This window comes from Piliocolobus tephrosceles, chromosome 12 (genome assembly GCF_002776525.5).
Source record: "Piliocolobus tephrosceles isolate RC106 chromosome 12, ASM277652v3, whole genome shotgun sequence".
In the NCBI taxonomy this organism is placed as follows: domain Eukaryota; kingdom Metazoa; phylum Chordata; class Mammalia; order Primates; family Cercopithecidae; genus Piliocolobus; species Piliocolobus tephrosceles.
The window spans coordinates 21,784,683-21,807,291 of record NC_045445.1 but is presented as its reverse complement, the minus strand read 5'-3'; the positions used below and the strand labels follow the sequence as shown (position 1 = coordinate 21,807,291).

General features: G+C 39.9%; 1 protein-coding gene across 2 annotated transcripts in view; it reads right to left on the bottom strand.

Moving 5' to 3' along the window:
- The window catches only part of HS6ST2 (heparan sulfate 6-O-sulfotransferase 2), a 375,611-nt gene that overhangs the window by 85,036 nt on the left and 267,966 nt on the right, over window positions 1-22,609 (bottom strand). The window contains exon 4 of one of the 2 annotated variants that reach the window (XM_023198906.2): window positions 5,373-5,405. The exons of the other annotated variant lie outside the window; for it this stretch is intronic. Within the exon in view, the coding sequence (XP_023054674.1) occupies window positions 5,373-5,405 (33 nt within the window). The remainder of the gene's footprint in view (window positions 1-5,372; window positions 5,406-22,609) is intronic. 2 annotated transcript variants of the gene reach the window in all.

The following is a 22,609-nucleotide window of genomic DNA, read 5'->3' as shown; positions in this document are numbered from 1 at the left end:
AAAAGCACTGGTCAATATGCACATCATTATAATGAGAGGTTTTGTGCCATGAGAGATCTGAAGGAGAAGCTAGCATAGTGGAACAGAGGGTGGCTGCCATCTACATAGCTCTGACGGGAGCTCTGGGCATCCAAGTAGATCTCTTGGTTTACTGATGCAATGAGGGATCCTTGGGACCTGAGAGTGACCATAAGGAGGACTTTGAAACTGACAGCTGGGACCAAGAACACCTGGAATTGACACTTACAGACAAAGGCCATGCCAAATTTCTGAAGGGGAGAATGGGGTGCAACCATGAAGGCAAGGGACTCACAAGTAGATAATTCCCACTTGGAGGACAAAATGGTCTTCAAATATGCCATATGGTAGTAGTTCAAACAGGAGTGACTGTACTGCATTTTGAGAAGGTAGAGAATGGGACCATTCTTCCGCAAAAGGGATATTGTCCTCTGTGCTAAAGATATCAGCTCTAAGCCTACAGTTTCTGTAGAAATAACTCATTTACAACTAATTCTCCTGACAATAGTATGCACATTAACCAAGACTTGTCTATTCCTTTACTCTAATTAAGTTTTAGGGTTAGACATAATCATTCTTACCCTGGCCTGAAACACTGGCAAGCCAACTTGAAATGTAAAACCCCAAAGCAATTCAATATTTACTAAATTTAAAGGAAGTAATCAATTTCTAATTCAGATTTATGTACAGTCCTTCCCCACTTTAGCACTGTCTTATTTCCCTTAAGTTCCTCTTTGGTCATTAAGATTGTCAGCAAGATTATGGCCATTGAACAATTTGTGACATGTTGCAGATATTTCTAAACTAAATTAAATTGTCAATGTACCTGCATATAACAAAAGAAAAATGTATTAGACACTTAAGGACAGAGCCTCTATATGTTCTATATTCACAGCTGTGTTGCTCCAGAGAGCTTGGCATGTTGTGTAAATATTTGCAGAATGAATGAAAGAAAAAAAAATCTATCTACCACTGATAGAATTACTTGCATACATTCAAAATCTCAGGCACACCTGACCCAGCATATGTGTATGTGTCTACGCACACATTTGCTCTCACAAAATTCCCACCTGCTCATCATTCAAGTTGAGTACATCATTTTTCCCCTTGGCATGTGCATTTCTTAAACAAAACACTGAAACAAGATTAACCATAATAAGTGTCCAAAGAAAGATGATTTTGGCCAGGCATGGTGGCTCACGCCGGTAATCCCAGCACTTTGGGAGGCCAAGGTGGGTGGATCACCTGAGGTCAGGTGTCCAAGACCAGCTTGACCAACACAGTGAAACTCTGTCTCTACTAAAAATACAAAATTAGCCAGGTGTGGTGGCACAAGCCTGTTATCCCAGCTACTTGGGAGGCTGAGGCAGGAGAATTGCTTGAATCCAGGAGGCGGAGGTTGCAGTGAACTGAGATCACGCCATTGAACTCCAGTCTGGGTAACAAGAGCGAAAAAAACCCCGCTTCAAAAAAAAAGAAAAAGAAAAGAAAGAAAGATGATTTTAATTAACATTTCTTCCAAACATGCCAATCTTCCAGCACCTAAACTCAATTTTCATCTTGGAAAGCTGTTTCCTTATCCCTAAAAAATATAAACCTTTTAAAGTTCCAACTGCCAATTGACATCTCCAGTGCATAACAGAAATTCACAGTTTATCTGTTATGCCTCCCCTGGAAAGCTCAGTTTGAAGCACTTTGCTAACTTTGACCACTTTTACTTCTGCTCAGACTGATGCTCCACACTTGTGCCTTGTTTTAAATCCTTAATACCTCTGAAGCTAGATTCCTCCATCTGCATTCCTGAGAAGGATGACAAAAGCCAGACTACGCTTTCAGTCTCCTAGGACATCCTGCCCTGGAGATTCTCAGCAGGCAACTGGAAATTGGAGTTAGCCTGGAGCTCCGGAATGAATTAAGGGTTGGAGAGGTCAATTTGGGAATCATTAGTGTAGAGGTTAAAGGTGAAGCTATGTGAGGAGATGAAATTACCCAGGGAGAAAATACAGCAACAGAAGAGAAGCAGATCAATGACAGGACCTTGGGAATTGCTCTACTTAAAGGGGCAGTGGGGAGGGAGAAGATGTGGGCATGCGTGTGTGTGTGTGTGTGTGTGTACATATGGAAAAGAGATCCCAACAAAGGAAGCCCAAGGAAAGTAGAGAAGACATCAAGATAGATTATGAACCCTTTCAAGCAAGAGAATATGTGCAAAAGTGCTAGAATCTCCAAAGAGGTCAAGAAGACTGAGGCCTGGGAAGAGGTCATTGAATTGTGAAACATGGTGGTCACAGGTAACCCTTGAGAAAGCAATCTTTCTGATACAATCTTATGAACTTGTGTGCCCAAATATGCATGTGTACAGGTGTATGTATAAGTACCCCAAATCACCGTAAGATTAAATATACTATTGAGTGAGGCTGTCACTGGGTATGCCAAACAATGATGGTAATAACCACCATTATCAGCTGTTGACTATGTGCCAGGAACAGTGCTAAGCAGTTGATATGCAAGATCTAATTTTAATCCTCAAAACAAGCCTATATAGTGGCTACATTTCACATGTGAGAAAACTACCTGAAGCCAACAGAAATGAACTAAATTACCCAAGGTCACACAGTTGGAAAGTAGCAGTGCCAGGATTGGACCTGAAGTCAGTTTGACTCTAAATGCCCAGACTGTCAGTCACTGATGTAATGTTTCCACTATGGTAATATTAATTAGGTAATCTATGCATGAAGGAAAGAGAGCTGATATTGGTTGAGTGTCTCGCTGCCAGGTGCTCTGCATAGAACATCTGCTTTCACACATATACCATCAACATTATGGCTATGTTTAGGTAAGCCTTATGAGGGCATATTTTTAAAATTCTGATTCAGTTGTTTTGAAAATAAGTTGAAGCAATATGATTCCCAAACAACCAGTTATCATTCAAACTTACTATAATAGTTCTCAACGTTTGAAAGTTACAAAAAAAAAAAAGTGTGGCATCATTGATTTGGTGGTTGTTACCAAGATTTAAATTACTGACAATCATACTCATCTGAAAAAGGAGGGAGTGTGACAGGATGATCTTAAAGCTCCCCTCCAGCCTGGACTTTCTATGATTCTTGTATGCAGGTATAATGCCAATAATTTTAAAGATATGCAATATGTAGTAGAATGTAAATGCAGCAGCAGAACTGATTGGCATGTCGGCATCCTTTTATTCATTAAATTTATAGAAGTCTATTGTTAAAATATTATAAAAATAAGTCTGGCTGTTCAAGGCATTGATTGCTAACTGAAACAGAAACTTGGAAACTCCATTACAAGATGATACACTGAAAATCCAACCAAATAATTTGCTTACAGTCAACTGCAGGCCCTATGATACAATTGGCTATAGGAAAAAGAGAGAGAGATTGACAGGCACTCTGGCTATTAATGTTTTTGCTGTCCTTAGAAAAACAAATGAGGTTCTGGTCTGAAGCAATTAGTATCGCTGTTGATTGTGCATGTGTGTGGCAATAATACTAGGCATTTGGGATGGCTTCCACTGATTGTTCCCTTCTTTCTCTGGATTACAAAAATCTATTCAGACAACTAAAAAATAGCAAGTACTTACGCAAATTGTTAATTATGAGGCAGAGGTCATCATAATCTTGTACATTTATGAAACTGCATATACAATGGGAATTACTAAAAATATTGCTTGTTTTATTATTTTACTAGTGGTTGAAAAATATGCTAGCCTTGCAAATAGTTTTCATACATCATTCAGCTCACCAAAATTCAAAAAGGGCCCCATTGATATTTACCAAAACCGTTTCTTTCCTATCTCACCACCTGCACTCCTCTTTTTTTCTCTCATTAAGGCCAGGTATTAGTTGCTCTGACAATAATTTCTGGTCCAACTAATCAACACCATAATAAAAATAAAAAGTGTGTCAGGATTTGCTTTGTTATACAGCAAAACTGTTTTAAAGAGATGGTGCTATCATCTAGTAATTTTAAAGCAAAAAGAAAACAAAATTCTCAAGACTTCCCCATAAAAGCTATTATAGGGATAGTAGTCCCTTTGTTATTGACCATTGTCTTAATGGTCATCCACTCCACTTTATTTTACAGGCGAGGAAATTAAGGCTCAGAGTGGAGCTAGTGCTTGATAAAAGTCACCTCATTAGTAACAGAACTTGGTACTTTGCCTCCATGACACACCCAATCGATGATATTTCAATGTTCTCCCATACTAATACTGTGTGATTAGGTGTCTATGTGTGTCTGTACTATTTAGCTCAATAAATTATAATCTGACTACAAAATTAAACACTAAATTTACTATTCTCAGCTGTCAAGTAAATCCATTGAGGCCCTAATGGGAGTATGGAAGCCCAGCTACAAAAAGCTAAACTAGGCATCCCCAAAATGGCTGAAGTAGTCTATTTTAATGGGAGTCTGTCCTTGTGGAAAAATGCCAGAGCTATAGTCTTTGCTCTTGCTAACCTATCTGGCCAGGGAGCACAGCGTGGATTGTAGGAGGGTATTAAGAAAAAGCAGAGGCACTAGTAAATATTTCTGGAGCCAATAAGCCTACAAAAAGCTAAAGACTGTACTGGTGAGCATCATGACCTTAGAAAACAATGTGCGAAGCGACTAGAGCACACATTTCCAAAATGGCTTATGGTTCCTGCTAGCCTCTCTGACTCTGGTGGCAATATGATGGTACGGCTCTTAGCAACAGTTGTTGCCTGCAGGGGCATCATCCGGGAGCATTCTCAGCGTCCCCCTTCCCCACAGAGAGGAACTTTCTTGTATTTGATTAGATTTGCTCTCCTGCAGCGTTCATGTCATAAAGGCCCCTGGCCTATGGGATTACTTGTAAATATGCAAGTCTACATATTTACATACGTTAAAAGCCCTGATATTTTCAAATAATTGATTTCAAGGAAATGTTGACCTACTTGTTCTCTAAATCACAGTCCAGCCTAGGGACAGGCAGACGTGCCCGAAGCACTGTAAAGAACACTTTGCCAATGGTTGGGGTCTTCTTAACAACACACTGTACTATGTCATCCTATTTCAGCAAAAAGAGGAAAAAGAGCTAATGACCTACTGCACACCTGTTTGGGGTGGTCACCCTGAACATTCATCCCATTTCTGAACTAAGTTGGCCTTCAGAACTGAGACTCCAAGCCTGGGTAGTTTCAGCTGTTTTAAACGAAAAAAAAAAAAAAAAAACAGAGCCCTGGAAAGAATTTGTCCAAGCCAAAAACTTAACTATTTGTTGTACTGAAATTAAACTGACAGGCAACTGCAGAGTCTCTTTATTCTAGCTTACTTGGGTTCAGTCAAACTAAAAATACATCGTTACTTACCTTGCTGCATCTAGAATCTGAAAAATCCTCCACCTGTTAAAGGAACAGTAAAACCAGTCGCTAGCAAGAGCTTGGTAGGAGAGGAGTTAAAATAATAAAAGTTTTCCATTTTGCTTCAATAGCATATTTCTCCAGCTTCCCAAACCTCAGGGAAACAGCTCATAGATGGCTTCTCCACTTTGCTCCCCACTGGCTCCTCTCAAGTAATGGGGAGATTCCCAATCAGAAGGCTAAAAGGGGCAAGGCCACACTGAGAGCCAGATCCCTGGAGTAGTGTGGGCTGGGAATGATGGATCTACCACTCGCTCATGCTAATTCCATTCCCCTTCACAGAGAGCAATGGGAATCTAGGTAAAAAAAACAAAAGCCAATAAAGCAAAACCCAAACCAAACCCAACCCTGTGGCATCACTGAAATGGAAATGCCTGATTGAAAGGTCCTAGGAGGAATTGGCAAGGATTTTTCATATTATCAGGAATATATGAAACACAAATAACAAAAGAAAAATAAAAGAACAATTAGACTTTACTCATGCTCTTTAAAAAGATGAAAATTCAAAGCACACATAAAGTGATATATAAATCATCTCTCTAGTCCCTTCCACTCAAACACAAGACATCCATCAAAGTAAACAGTGTTTCTCCATTCAAAAAACATGCTTAGCTGTTTTTATAATGTATGTCTTAAGGATCACAAAACACTCATTCCACTGGGTGAATTTCTGATATTATAAGCAGCCAGAGACTGTGAAGTTATACACAGGTCAGTTGCTAATCTGAGGGTTCAAATGGGCTCAGTTAGCTTTTTCTATTATTATTAATGCCAGAACAAGGAATTTTACAATGTAGCAACACTTCTTTTATGCCCGAAGTGGGCTATATAGCCTGTGCATTTTCTTGGGAGAAATGTTTCTTTACAGCAAATACGTTTTGCAGGCCTTAAAAGTGAGTTAAGAGAGCCTTTTTTAATAGCATGGCTAGCAGCAGAGCCTTTGAATCATCATTTGAGAAGCAATACATGGCTCTTTTATTATCAGTCTCTGGTGTGGTTAAGCCCCCTTTCCTTGTTTCTGAGCTGTTAAGACTGCTGGGGAAGCGAATGTCATGAGAAACAAAAGCGATACACTTGGTGAGGCCTAACATCAAATCTGTTAGACAAGGCACTCCTATTAGTGGACTTACCATCCAGCGCCCAATGTGCTCATCTTCTACTCCAGCCATAAGAAATAAGTAATCTACAACGTACTGACCTATCCCATGATTTAGAGTCCCTACACAGTGAAGAGAGGCTATGATCCCTTCCACAGCACTTGGCCTTGTGAACAAAAATAACACAACTTTGGATGAAAAGACAAAACACACACACACACACACAAGAATATATTTTTAAAAGGAAAACATAAAGCCATATATTGATTCCTAGGATCAGAAAATTCCGAAGTGAAGTAAGCAGCAGTTTCCAAAGCCATAATTTTCATTTCACTGTACTGATAGAAATTCTCAAATAATGTTAAGTGTATAAATAATTGATTTATATGGGAATGGGATCAAATTTAACTTTAACCAAGGAACTACTATTGTCTCTTGAGATTTTTTTTTTTATTTCTAGGTCAACTTCTTGACTGCCTTATAAAATTTGCCCAGTGATTGCACTGAGAAGACTTTTGGAAGCTCATTGCCTTACCTGGGAGCCCAGGTGGGTAGAGGTGGAGTATTGACAATCCGTGAAGACGTTACAGGTGCATCAACCAAAAGGGTGGCCAGTCATCGGAAGTGAGCCAAAGTTCATAGGGAAAAGGTAAAACAAAAGAGACATACTAATTAGAAGAAAATGAATTAATTTTAAGAACCCATTTTATGCATATACACACACACACTCTCTTTGGGAAGGTTCTTAAATGAAATCCTTTAAAAATGCCCTTTAATCATGATGTTTTATTAAAAATATTTATTATCGATTATGTGCCAGCCATTGTTAGAGATACTGAGGATACAGTAGTGAATAAAACAGACAAATATCCCTGACTACATCTTGTGGAATATTTTTAGGCCATCTGCTTGGAAAAGGGTTCTACAGAAATGTACTGTATGTTATCACCTCTAGGAAAGAGTTTCTCCCTGTTTTATTTATGCCTTTGTTTATGTATGGAGAACATACTTGATGGCATCAGATTAAACATTTGCATTAGAAAGAATTTGCTTTCGGATTGGAAGAGGTATTATAAATTCATAATTTCTCCTTGTGGAAAGCCCTCCCAACAGGCTATAAATCAGGTTTCTTTTCAGCTGGGCCATTTGCTACCCAGAGAATGCCACGTGCTTGCACCTTGAAATACTGTAAAAACAGGAAGCCTCTAAGTGGCAGTTTCATAATACTGTAGTCCCACATCCCAGCAGAGTCTTTCTCATTTATTGCTGTCATGTTCTGTAACAGCTGGCCTGGCTGACACTCTAAGATGGGATTCATCAGCCCTCAGCAAGCCACATCCTGGAAAAGCAGCAGCACTGGATGGAAAAAAGGAGCTGGGTTATCATGCCCATTACCTAGACACTGGCTGGAGAAAAAGCCATAGGAATAACCTTCCTCTGAGCCAGGTTCCAGAAGATATGACTAAATGTCACTCAAATGGTACTTAGGCAACTGCCTAAGCATCCAATCAGCAGGGAAGGCAAAAGATGAAAATGAAGGGAACACATATATAGCACTGGAGTAATGGGAATAGCGGGAGACTTGGGAATCCAAAAACTCCAGATGTGGATTCATCCTAATCAGGAACCTCAGACCATGATACTTATGCTTGGCATTTACATTCTCAGGGTGGGTGCTTAGGGCTTCAGAAATGAAAGTGAAACGATTCACTTTTGTAGGAAGGATCCAAATTAACACCTGGAAAAACCAGGATGAGGTAAAAATCCAAGAGCCCTTGACTGAGAATCAGGATCCCTGGTTTTTAATCCAGGTTTTACCAATGACTCATTTGATCTTGGGCGAATTCTCTTCTCCACTCTCCCAGGGGGCTGTATGACATGAAGGAGCTTGACAAGATGGTTTCTAAAATTCCCCCAGTTCCAATATTCTTTCATTCTCTAATAGCTTTCCCTTGAATTTGGGTGCCACGTTACTTAGAAGTATACAAATCCCTAGTCTTTTCCTCAGTACAACATGTTATTAGTAGTTCATAGAGCCCAGAGCACAGCCTTCAAAGAGTTTATGAGTAAATGAGAGTATGTGCAAAATAATAATGGCCAAATTTAAATGCAGCTGAACATCATTCTGTCCAGAGAAACAGCTTTGTTAATTTGAAACATAGAGTAGCAGATTCTTTATGATGGAAAAATTATACAAGGAAACTTAATTGAGAAAAACAAGAAAAATCGAATCGATGAACAACTGACCCTCTTGCACTGCCACCACCCTCCACATTTCTCTTTCTGCTCATGCAGATTCTTCATCTGCCGGGAGCCTGGGATATTGGTGATGGCTGTTCATTAGCAGAGACCTCCACAGCCACACACTTCCATATAACGGCTAGAGAGAAGGAAGTTGTTAAGAAACCCACACCAACACTGTTTGGGTCAGATTGCAAATCTGCAGCAGATAGTACACTCTATTAGAAATAACTGCCTACCACTGTTCCAGAGCTGCCAAGCAAATGGCCCATTCAACCTCTCTGGTTTCTGACACTGAACTGGCGTGCTCACCCTCCCTTTAACTGCCACACCAAGAGCTGACATGTTTTAGAATTTCCACATTCTCCCAGTAGGATGCCCTTCCACCATCATTCTGGTCTCACCTACTCTATTGCTGCTCAGAAACCCACCACTTCCTTTTGTATTTCAAGCCACCTTCCTCATTTGATCTCTGAAGGCCAAATACAGTATATCCTAGCGAAAAATGCCTTATGTTAATACATGCTAAATTTTATTTCACTAAATGGAAAGGGATGTGGTGCCCCCAAAGTCCCAGGCTAAGGATGCTTGCTCAAACTGGTGGAGGTGAATGGAGGAGCCAGGCAAAGGGCCTGGGTGTTCCTTAAGGCCCTAAGCAAAACAAGCTACTGGTCTTTTTTACTCGCAAAGTGTTAAAATGCTTGACCTCAGCCTTTTGCTTATGCACAGTCCTGAGAGGTGGTGTGGGACCATGAAATAAGTCCAGTAGTCACACCGACTGGATTCTGGTCCTAAGGCTCTTTCACTTACCAACTGCATGACACTGCAAAGGCATCTTAATCTCTCAGCCCTGATTTCCTCACCTATAAAATGGGGACAAGGCGGGGCATGGTAGCTCATGTCTGTAATCCCAGCACTTTGGGAGGCCGAGCAGGTGGATTACCTGACGTCAGGAGTTCGAGACCAGCCTGGCCAACATGGTGAAACCCCGTCTCTACTAAAAATACAAAAATTAGCCTGGCGTGGTGGAGGGTGCCTGTATTCCCAGCTACTCAGGAGGCTGAGGCAGGAGAATCACTTGAACCCAGGAGGAGGAGGTTGCAGTGAGCCGAGATCATGCTACTGCACTGCAGCCTGGGTGACAGCATGAGACTCTGTCTCAACAAAACAAAACAAAACAACACAACCAGCAAAAAACAAAGTGGGGGCAAGTATAGTGCCTACACTGGTGATGACATTCACCATCTTTAACAACAGATATGGTATCAGAACTGACCAATCAGAAGAAAAGACAGCTCTATCAGAGCAGAAACAACCTGGGTAGGTAGGCCCATGTGTTTCCGTCTAGAAGGGTAGTTCCTAAAGTACTTGGGAGGATTAGATGTGATCATGCATGTAAATCATGTAGCAGAATGTCAGGTCCACAGTCATCATACAATACGTTTTAGGCATTATTACTGTCACCTAGGGAGGAAGACCAATCAGAGAATTGTCTAGAGGCATAGTGAGTCTGTGGCAGGCCTGCCACACAGCTCCCAGTCCCCTGTAGCTGAGCCATCTTGTCGCCCTGGGAAAAGAACCAGCTTTTCAAAAGCAGGGCTCAAAGACATGTGCATGTAAAGGCCATGTGGAAAGTAACCACATCACTGATATGGGAGAGGGCTGTCCCCCACATCTGTGTGTTCTACTGTTTGATCTCTCTTAATTCCTCCTTGTTCCATGCCAAGCCCACTGGAAATCACGCATACCTCATGAGAGGGAGCTTCTTATGGTTGGCCTGAGAATACTGGAACCCAGAATATTCTTTCAAATATGTATTCTTTGAGTATTTGTTTTAACCTCCCAAGGAACAGCCTTTGGCACAACTGTGATGTCCCCTGAGGTTGTCTTGACTGCTCTTTTCACAGTGTCTGCCCTCCCCCAAGATACTAAACCTGGTTTCCAGACCCACCCTCCCATCCTTTCGTTCCCTGCCAGCTGACAAGGATTCCAACCTGATCCTTGCTTTTGGGCAAGAGCATCTCAAGACTTCAGAGCCTTCTAGATCCAGAGGAATGACCCTATATAGGTTTGATCTCCAGCCCTACGACATTTAAAAAGGACATATTTTTGATAGGGATGTGTCCCCATATCTTTCCACTGGTACCACCTTAAATGACACAATCCGTAAACACAGAGCTATTCTAGCTATGTCAAAAACCCTTAGGTTCATAGCCATTGGTCACTTATTCCCTAGAATGGATGTTGGAGGAGAGAGAAAAATACAGCACAAGGTAACACAAAGAGGCCTGGAATAGAAACAAAATCTGATATCCCAATGCCAGCTTTGCCATTAACAGGCTGTGAAACCCTGGGCAACCCCATTCCCAAATGAAGATGGCTCCCCATTTCCCTATCTCTACAGTGATGGTGTTGGACTAACTGATTTCCCAAAGGTCCCTGTTGATGATAACAATTTTTTTTTTTTTTTTTGGAGATGGAGTCTCACTCTTGCCCAGGTTGTGCAGTGGCTCGATCTCAGCTCACTGCAACCTCTGCCTCCCAGGATCAAGTGATTCTCCCGTCTCAGCTTCCTGAGTAGCTGGGACTACAGGTGCCCGCCACCATGCCCAACTAATTTTTTTGTATTTTTAGTAGAGATAAGATTTTGCCATATTGGCCAGGCTGGTCTCAAACTCCTGACCTCAAGTGATCCACCTGCCTCGGCCTCCCAAAGTATTGGGATTACAGGCATAAGCCACCGTGCCCGGCCAATAACATTCTAAGACTTTATAATGAATTTGACTCAATCAGGAACATTCCTATGAAGGATAGCCCAGGTTCTTACAAGCAGAGACTTAGACAAAAGCACTCATGCATTTCTCTAACAAATGCTGGGGCCAAAATCAGAGTAGATAAGTCTGTATTCAGTGTGCCACTCTTCCCATTAAGTGCCCAGAGCGTCTGCCCCATACTGACTCCTCAGGGAGGGACACATGGGCATGCCTGAGATTCTGGCTAGTGCTAGCACACAAGTGAGGGATCAGGCCTAACTTGGACATAATGAGCCAATTTGAGGGGACCTACTGATGGCTTAGTGTGGTAAGTCTCTGAGGTTATATTTGGACTGAGCCATAAACCTAAAGCAATGACTAATACAGGCAAATAAGCCCCTCTGTGCTGGCAAATCATTTCGGTACCATCCTATTGACAGCATAGAGTCACCTTCTACCCCAGGGTGCCTACCATATCTTGTTCGATTCATAACTCAAGTGACTGCTATAAATGACTGATATGGGAAGTTCTGGCTGAGCACAGTGGCTCATGTCTGTATTCTCAACACTTTGGGAGGCCAAGGTGGGAGGAACTCTTGAGCCCAGGAGTTCAAGACCATCCTGGATAACATAGTGAGACCCTATCTCTACAAAAAATGTGAAAAATAGCTGGGCATGGTGTCGTGTGCCTGTGGTCCCAGCTACTCTGGAGGCTGAGGCAGGAGCAGCGCTTGAACCCAGGAGTTCGAGGCTGCAGTGAGCCATAATCATGTCACTGCACTCCAGCTTGGGCAACAGAGCAACACTGTCTCTAAAACCAAACCAAAACAAAAGTTATTTCTGCAATCATCAATCATAAACTCAGGGATATGTCTTCTAGTGATCTTTTAGAGACCTCTAGTGTCACCCAACTCTTCCCTGACCCTGAGACTTTGAGAGGGTAGGGACTTGCTACAGATCACAGAGCACATCAGTGCCAGAGGCAAAACCAAGTCTATTTGTCCCCTCACTTGACAGCACATCATCCACCCTGTGTCCATCAGAGCCTGCCTAGGGGCAGCAGACAAGCAAGCACCTACTCTCCCAGACTCAATCACACAACCCTTCAGAACAATTCACAGAGCAAGGGCTGCAAAAGATTGGGAAAACAACCATAAAAGACCCCAAGGATTTGAAATTCTTCTTTTTCAGTAGCTGTTAAGTTGTAAACACATTCTCCTATGCTTCTCTCCACATTTTGTTTTCTGCCTAAATGTGCTTTTACTACATCACATGGTAACAATCAGAGATTCTTACATTTCTTTCATTTTGAGAAATAATGCCTTATACCTGGGCCCTGTTTTGCCAAAGCACCAACTGCATTTTGGAAACCAAGTGGATCTGATAGGGAAGATTGCCAAACAGCCCTTTCCAAATAGTGTTTCATCTGTTGGCGAGCCAGTCAATTCCCAGTTGCACATGTCTTTAAGCTGTCTGTTGTCTGCAGTTCTTACAGAATCTGCCCCCTCCTCGTCTCCTCTCCTACACCCCTGCCCAGCAGATTTTAGTAAAAATTTCCCATTCTGGCATCATAAGAGTGCCCTCTAGTGCTGATCTAATTAACAATCTAGACACTGAAGGATTCTTGTTTTTGTGGAAAATGGGTTTGTCTATAACATGTCCTTGGGTATGGCAGGATACATTGTTTCTGAAAACATTTCCAAAGCAACTATTTGACAATTTAGTCTTTCAGAAAGCAGTGAAAAGGATGTTTTGCCATTGAACAAACAAAGTAAAACAAAATAAAACAAAATTGAAGGCCATAAAAAAAAAATACCTGGCTTGTTTTCCCTTCTGAGAAGCCTTTCCACTCATGATGCCGGGGAGCTAGTTATTTAAAAAAATGTGCATAGGCACAGGCTGACTTCATCAATTGAAACTTGACAATGATTTTCATACGTGTTTTGGAGTTCTACAAACGCAAGCATCTGTATTTGTATGGTAGGTTCCAGTGATGCATTTCAATTTGATCATATACATACAGTATTTTTGATTTAAAGGAAAGAAAGAACGAATAAGGAATCCCTTAGAAATTTTCTGGGTGTAACAGGGCCTGCTTTCTGTTAATAAAGGCCGAAAAGTTTCATTTACAAGGTAAGTATAAATATATGTGCTGGGAGTTATTTTGTCCCATTTTATTTCCGTGTTTCAGATCTTTGGGTCTGGAAGGTCCACAAATGGTGCTATTTCAGTACTGTTTCAAATAAGAAGGAAGGTTTTCATTGTATCTTTTACACAGCTTTGCAAGGGGCTGCTACTCTATGAAATCCAAAATATTTTATGCTGACACACACCAAGGATGGCAAGCTGCCAACACAATATATAACTGCTTCATTCACATTTTTACACATTTAAAACACAGAGAACGAAAAACTCCCTAACAAGTAGTGATTTGGCTAGTGCTAAAATAAGGATCAAGATCATTCTCATGGAGTATTCCACTAAGTCACTAAAAGGATCAGACAATGGAGACACATGAAATGGTCCATCTGGATATATGTCACCTGCTTTCAGCAAAGAAGCTTAGGTCTTTGCTGAAGTCAAGGCATGGTGGGAACCACTGGATTTGGTCTGAAACTTCCAGCCAGCCCCAAATGAAAAGAGGCTATGTGCTAGAGTGAAGTGAGCACAAGCACAGGAGTTGATGGAACTATGTTCAAATCCCAGCTCTCCTACTTTTCATTGGTCACTTCAGACCTGTTAGTCTAATTTTTCTCAATGAAACTGTGACTTCCTTGTGATCAATAATACCCAACAGGGCACAAACCAGGTGATTAATGAAACCTACTGAATTTAATACAACCAACGGTTTTGATGAAAGATATGAAAAGTATCCCCACGTTGTCTAGATGTTTCCAAAGACCTGAGTGTCTGGGGTCAAGTACATGAAACATCTGGATAATTAACTTCATTGTCAAAAATCCATGAAAAAGGCTTTAAGTCATTGCGGTTCTTGTCCCCATGTACCTTGCTAGTAGTCTCTGTCACTGTGGCAAATCCACACATCCAGGGCTGTGCTTGAGACCCGTGGCTAAAGGATTCTTTCTGTTTGGCAGGTGTAGTATTCATAATTGGATTAACACCGCTGCTCCCGATGGAGGCACTGCTTTTGAAATATCATGACCACTTCAACAGTTTTGTAGGCGTCAAACAGCTGTCTACATGAAGGTGTAGCACCATTGTGAGTGCGAACTTGCTTTCCATGAGGAAACAGGTATCTTTTTATTGGAGGAGTCTCAGTTTCATGTCTTACCTATAGTTTCAAAACCAGGACCAAAAAATACCCAGTGCTTTTTCCCCAAGCATGTAAAATATGGACCAAGTTTTCCAAACCATCTGGCAGAGTACACAAAATATCTTTTCTAGAATTATTGGAAATTTTACCTAAATGACAAACAATAACAATCATATCATTAGCTAATATTTAATGAGTGCTTACTATATGCCAGATGCCACATGCTTTATAGGAATTATCTCATTTCATCCTGAACAAAAGTCTATACTCATTGCCTAAATGAGAAAACTGAGGCTCAGAGGGACTTACATGATAAGTGGTAGAGTCTGGATTCAAATCCAGAGTTGTAGGATGCTAGGACCCAAGCTCATGAGCCACTCAGCTGTACTAACTATATTTCATTTTGCCTTCACAGCAACTCTGTGAGGTAGGCGGCATTCTTCTCACTTTACAGGGAAGTCAGAAAGGCTCAAAGAATAATTTCCTCAAGGCCGTACAGTTAATAATTGAAGGCGCTGAGATGGGAATATTCAATATTTCCTGTCTCCAAATCTTATGCCTTGTCTAATTCTAATGCACTGTGTACCACGCCTACACAAGGCACTAATGTGGAGAAAGATCACTGTATATAATCTCTCTGGGCATATCACACCTCCACTGAGAGCTGGGGACTGCACCCTACTTACTGTACAAGGCTGCAGCACACTCTGAAGTGCTTCTTGTTTGCCTCTCTGTAGGCCTCTCACGGGACTATTTTTCATTTTGAATTCCAGAATAAACTCACAGGCTATGAGTGCCAAGCACTTGAATACACAAGGAACAGAGGTAGTAGCTCATTTGAAGATGAAAACCTGGTATAAATCTTCACCATAGCTATGCTGCTCCCCTAGGACATAAATCAGGTAGCAGTGGATGGGCCAGGGACCCATAGGGAAAGAGAAGTTGGCAGACAGATCAGGTCTCTCTCTCTCTCGCTCTTTTTCTCTTTGAAGCAGTGGGGGATGAGGTGCTCCTTGCTATTATACCTATATTTCTTATCTATAGGTACATGCAATCAAATCACATATAGACAGAATCCAAAAAGTCCAAGCCAAGATAACCAAGGGGGGAAAAACTGAAAAAAGCTAGAGTATGTGACTCATTCCAACAGGGCCCATGTAACTACAATGGTAAGAAGGGCAATGTTGCCTTGGGGAAGAGTTGTGCTTTCCAAATGATCAGGGCTATCCTCTAGCACAGTGAACCAGGCCATTCAGAATTTGACCTTGACATCGTTTAGAAACCTATCAAAGTTGGAAGGTACCCTTAAAGATCATCAAGCCCAAACTCTGCATTTTATAGGTCCCGAGAGAGAAAGGGACTCATCCAAGGTCACACAGTCATAACAGGGTCAAAACCATCTCTCAGACCTTGTGAATTCCAGTTCAGGAATCTTAAAAGTACCAGGGTCCCTCTACAAGAAAATGAATGCAGCAATCTATGCTAGAGAGATAGGAGGAAAAAGGTGAGTTGGGAGCCAGTGGCAGAGATCCAGCCATGAGGATTGGACATTGTTTAATTAGAACAATAGCCCCTGTAAGATGCTCTTTCCTATCTCCTTTTACAGGTGAGGAAATCAAGGCTCAGAGGTGAAGGCCTTTGACAAGGTCATGCATCTAAGATATAAAGAATAGGACTTGCAGGTTGATCTGACTCTAAAGCCTATGTGCTTTTCACACTAGCAATGTTTTGGCCCCCTTGTTTCTCTGTGGTTATCTTCCAATTAGAAATGATGCCCCTTCAAGTTACAAGTGAATTTTCACATGTTCATTTTTTGCAATTGTAATGAACATTGAATGAGCGCTCATCTACAAACCCAGATCTGACAAAGCCTTGGCTGATGCCTGGTTCTCACTTCCCAGGAATAACTTTGGACTGCCCTTGTCTTCAGGATCCAAGGAAAACAGGCAGAAAGCCAACAGAATAGCCTGTCAACTCCTTCATAACCACAGAGGGCTTTATAATCTCCCCACAGAAGCTGCTGTGCCACCTAAGGTTGCTGGGGCTGCCTGTCTGACTGTGACATCCAAGCTACCACCTAGCTGGGATGGTGCTATGGGAGTTTCTTCCTGCCTAAGGGCAAAGGATACAGTTGCAGTCTGCATCCAACACTAGGCAGCACTTGCCTCCACACACAGCCCCACCATGGTTCCCCTGTAGCCATGGTAGCTCTTCTTTCAGAAAAGCTGATAGACACTGAAGTAGTAGGGACAGCCCCTGGAGTAGGAAGAATTTAGAACTGCTTATTTGAAGTTGAACTTGCTGAATTGCTAATTGTATAAGTGGCATATCATTAGACTGCTTGCTCATTCCTCCTTATGAAAATGGGGACACCCTATATATCCTACAGGCAGTGCAGAAATCATCAGGCAGCTGGGTTTGTGTAAATCGAATCCTAGTTTCCCACTGACACACATTCTGATCAATCTCCAACTGTCCAACAGTTGGCAGTTGCCCTTCACACTCTGCCTTTAAGCTACTCTGCCCCCAGCCCCTCATCAAGTAGGTAATGATCTGGAAACTCATATGAATTGCTGCTGGAAGGAAAGCCCAATTTAAAGGAATCTTTCCAAAACAACCAGAAAATAAGTAACAAAATGGGAGGAGTAAGTCCTTACTCATCAATAATAACATTGAATGTAAATGGACTAAACTCTTCAATCAAAAGACATAGAGTGGCAGAATTGATTTAAAAAAAAAAAATGACCCAATGATTTGCTGCCTACAAGAAACACACTTCACTTATAAAGACACAAATAGACTGAAAATAAAGGGATGGAAAAAGATATTCCATGCCAATAGAAGCCAAAAAAATTAAGAGTAGGAGTAGCTATACTTGTATCAGACAAAATAGATTTCAAGACAAAAACAATAAGAAGAGAAAAAGAAGGTCACTATATAATAATAAAGGGGTCAATTCAGCAAGAGGATATAACAATTTTAAATATATATGCACCCAACACTGGAGCACCTAGATATATAAAGCAAATATTATTAGAGTGAAAGAGAGAGATAGGCCCCAGTATGATAATAGTCAGAGACTCCAACACCCCACTTTCAGCATTGGATCTATCTTCCAGACAGAAAATCAAGAAAGAAATACCAGACTTAATCTGCACTATAGACCAAATGGATCTAATGGATACTTACAGAATATTTCATCCAGTGGCTGCAGAATACACTTTATTTTCCTCAGCACATGGATCATTCTCAAGGATAGACCATATGTTAGGTCATAAAACCAGCCATAAAACATTTTAAAAACCTGAAATAATATCAAGCATCTTTTCTGTCTGCAATGGAATAAAGCTAGAAATCAAAAATAAGAAGAATTTTGGGAACTACAAAAATATATAAAAACTAAAATATACGCTCCTGAATGACCAGTGGATAATGAAGAAATTAAGAAGAAATTGAAAAACTTCTTGAAACAAATGATAATAGAAACACAACATACCAAAACCTATGGGATACAGTAAAAGTAGTACTAAGAGATGAGTTTATAGCTGTAAGTACCTACATCAAAAAAGAGGAAAAACCTGTCTTCAAAGGGAATGATCTAACTTCTTGCCATTTGGGGTGACTGTTGTAAGCTTTCATTAGATTCTGCTTATCAGGTTAAGCAAGTTCATTTTAATTTTTATTTGCTAAGAGTTCTTCAAAATCATGAATTATTTTGGAATAATAAAAATTCATTTCCTCCATCCATTGAAATTCTCATTTATTTTCTTTTGCTGAAGTGGTTGAATTATACTAATTAGGTTTTCTAGTGTGAACCCATCTGAAATTGGACTCAATGCATTATTTATTTTATACACTGCTGGTTCAATTTAATAATAATTGATGTAGGTACTTTTAAATTTATGTTTTAAAAATAAATCTGGCTTATTCTCCTTCTTGCAAAAACAGAGGAAAAACTTCAAATAAGCAACTTAACAATGCATCTTAAAGAACCAGAGAAACAAGAGTAAACCAAACCCAAAACAGTAGAAGAAAAGAAATAATGAAAATCAGAGCAGAAATAAATGCAATGTAAATGAAGAAAACAATACAAAAGATCAGTGAAACAAAAAGTTGGTTCATAAGACTATTTTGTGATGCATTAAATCATTTACTATTGCAAAGCTGGGGTTTTTAAGGACAGTTAAAAGCTTTCAGGTATGGCAAAATAATGTTGAAAACTTTTCATAACTAAAGAAAGTCACAATATACATTAAAAAAGGGATCAGGTAATTTTAAAAATAAATCCATGCTCTAAATGTTATTTAAAAGTTTTCAGGTTGTTCCCCAGAACGTTTTTGAAAACAGGTGTTTTTGTAAAACAACTCTATGGAGAAACGTTAACATTTTCATAATAAAACTAGTAGAGTCCAGTCCTGAGAACAATGCCAGATATACATAGTAGAAAAAAGCCACAAATATTTTTGAATACACGAAGTAGTATTTTCCATTAGGTTTAGGTCCCAATTATGAATTAGGAATAGTCATGTCATTTGACAAAATATATAGTGAGGCTAAAGGAAAGAATGCTTTGTAGAATCATTGTGCTGTAAAGGTGATGGAGATTTCAAGTATTCAAACTTATAGGTGTATTAAAATAAAATTATGTTATAAATTTTTAAAAAAGCAAAAAAACAAAAAGCAAACAAACAAAAAAACCCCAAAAAGTTGGTTTTTCTTACTAAGGAAAAAAGAGAAAAGATTCAAATAAATAAAAAATCAGAAATGAAAAAGGAGACATTCCAACTGATAGTGCAGAAATTCAAAGGATCATTAGGCCAGTATGAGCAAGTATATGCCAAAAAATTGGAAAATCCAGAAGAAATCGACAAATTCCTAGATGCATACAACCTACCAAGACTGAACCATGAGGAAATCCTAAACCTGAACAGACCAATAGCAAGTCATGAGATCAAAGCTGCAATAAAAGACTCCTAGTAAAGAAAAGCCCTGGACCTCATGGCCTCACTGCTGAATTCTACCAAACATTTAAAGAAGAACTAACACCAATCCTACTCAAACTATTCTGGAAATAGAGGAAGAGGGAATACTTCCAAACTCATTCTACCAGGCCAGTATTACCCTGATACCAAAACCAGACAAAGACACATCAAAAAAAAGAAAAAGAAAACTACAGGCCAATATTGCTAATGAATACTGATGCAGAAATCCTTAACAAAACACTAGCAAACTGAATTCAACAATACATTAAAAAGATCACTCATCATGACCAAGTGGGAAATACCCTGTGGATGCTAGAATGGTTCAACATACACAAATAAACCAATGTGATACATCGTATCAGCAGAATGAAGGACAAAAACTATATGATCATTTCAACTAATGCTGAAAACACATTTCATAAAATTCAATCTCTCCATGATAAAAAATCCTCAAAAAAATGGGTATACAAGGAACATAGCTCAACATAATAAAAGCTATGTATGACAGAGCCACAGCTAGTATCATACTAAATGAGGAAAAACTGAAAGTCTTTCCCCTAAGATCTGGAACATGACAAGGATGCCTACTGTCACCACTGTTATCCAATACAGTACTGAAAGTTCTAGCTAGCATAATCAGACAAGAAAACGAAACTTGTAGTTTTGGCAGGGCACAGTGGCTCACGCCTATAATCCCAGCACTTTGGGAGGCTGAGGCGGGTGGGTCACAAGGTCAGGAGATTGAGACCATCCTGGCTAACACGGTGAAACCCCGTCTCTACTAAAAATACAAAACATTAGCCAGGTGTGGTGGCAGGCGCCTGTAGTCCCAGCTATTTGGGAAGCTGAGGCAGGAGAATGGAGTGAACCCGGGATCATGCAGGCCGTGGCCGAGATCACGCCACTGCACTGCAGCCTGACAACAGAGCGAGACAAAAGAAAGAAAGAAAGAAAGAGAGAGAGAGATGAAAGAAAGAAAGAAAGAGAGAGAGAGAGAAAGAAAGAAAGAAAAAAGAAAGAAAGAAAGGAAAGAAGGAAGGAAGGAAGGAAGGAAGGAAGGAAGGAAGGAAGGAAGGAAGGAAGGCATCCAAACTGAAAAAGAAGAAATCAAATTAGCCTTGTTTGCAGATGATATGATCTTATATTGGTAAAACCTAAAGACTACACCAAAAAACAATTAGAACTGGTAAACAAATTCCGTAAAATTGCAATTACAAAATCAACATACAAAAATCAGTAGCATTTCTACACGCCAACAGTGAACAATCTAAAAAAAGAAATTTAAAAAGTAATCCCATTTACAATAACCACAATTATAATCAAATACCTAGGAATCAACTTAGTCAAAGAAAAAGATCTCTATAATAAAACACTGATGAAGGAAATTGAAGAGGACATGAAGAAATGGAAAGATATTTCATGTCCATGGATTGCAAGAATCAATATTGTTAAAATGTCCATACTACCAAAGCAATCTACAGATCTGATGCAATACCTATCAAAATAGCAGTGATATCCTTCACAGAAATAGCAAAAAAAAATCCTAAAACTTCTACAGAACCACAAAAGACCCAGAATAAGCCAAAACTATACTAAGCAAAAATAACAAAACTGGAGGAATCACACTACTTGATTTCAAGTTATACTACAGAGCTATAGCAACCAAAACAGCATGGCACTGGCATAAAAACAGATCAATGGAACAGAATAGAGAACGCCAACACAAATCCATACATGGACAGTGAACTGATTTTTGATAAAATTGCCAAGAACATACACTGGGAAAAAGACAGTCCTTTCAATAAATGGTGCTGGAAAACCTGAATATCCATATGCAAAAGAATGAATCTAGACCCCCATTTCTTGCCATATAAAAATCAAATCAAAATGGATTAAAGACTTAAATCTAAGACATCAAACTCTAAAACTACTACAAGAAAACATTAGGGAAAGTCTCCAGGACATTTGTTTGGGCAAAGATTTCTTGAGCAATACCCTACACACACAGGCAACCAAAGCAAAATGGACAAATAGGCTCACATCAAGTTAAAAAACTTATGCAGAGCAACGAATATAATAAATAAAGTGAAAAGAGAACCCACAGAATGGGAGAAAATATTTTCAAACTACTGACATTACAAGGGATTAAAAAACATAATACGTAAGGAGCTCAAACAAGTTTATAGAAAAATCTAATAATCTGATTAAGCAATGGACAAAAGATTTAAACAGACATTTCTCAAAAGAAGACGTGCAAATGGCAAGCAGGCATATGAAAAGGTGCTCAACATCACTGATCATCAGAGAAATAAAAACTACAATGAGGTATCATCACACCCTAGTTAAAATGGCTTATATCTAAAAGACAGGCAATAACAAATGCTGGCAAGAATGTAGAGAAAAGGAGACCCTCATACACTGCAGGTGGGAATGTAAATTAGTATGACTGCCATGGAGAACAGTTTGGAGGTTCCTCAAAAACTAAAAATAGAGTTACCATATGATCCAGCAATCCCACTGCTGAGTATATACACAAGAGAAAAGAAATCAGTATATGGAAGAGATATCTGCACTCCCATTTTTGTTGCAGCACTGTTCACAATAGCTAAAATTTGGAAGAAACCTAAGGTGTCTATCAATGGATGGATAAAGAAAATGTGGTACTTATATACAATGGAGTACTATTCAGTCATAAAAAAAGAATGAGACCCTGTCATTGCAACAAATGGATGGAACTGGAAGTCATTATGTAAAGGGAAATAAGCCAGGCATAGAAGAACAAACATCACATGTTCTCACTTATTTGTGGGATCTAAAAATCAAAGCAATTGAACTCATG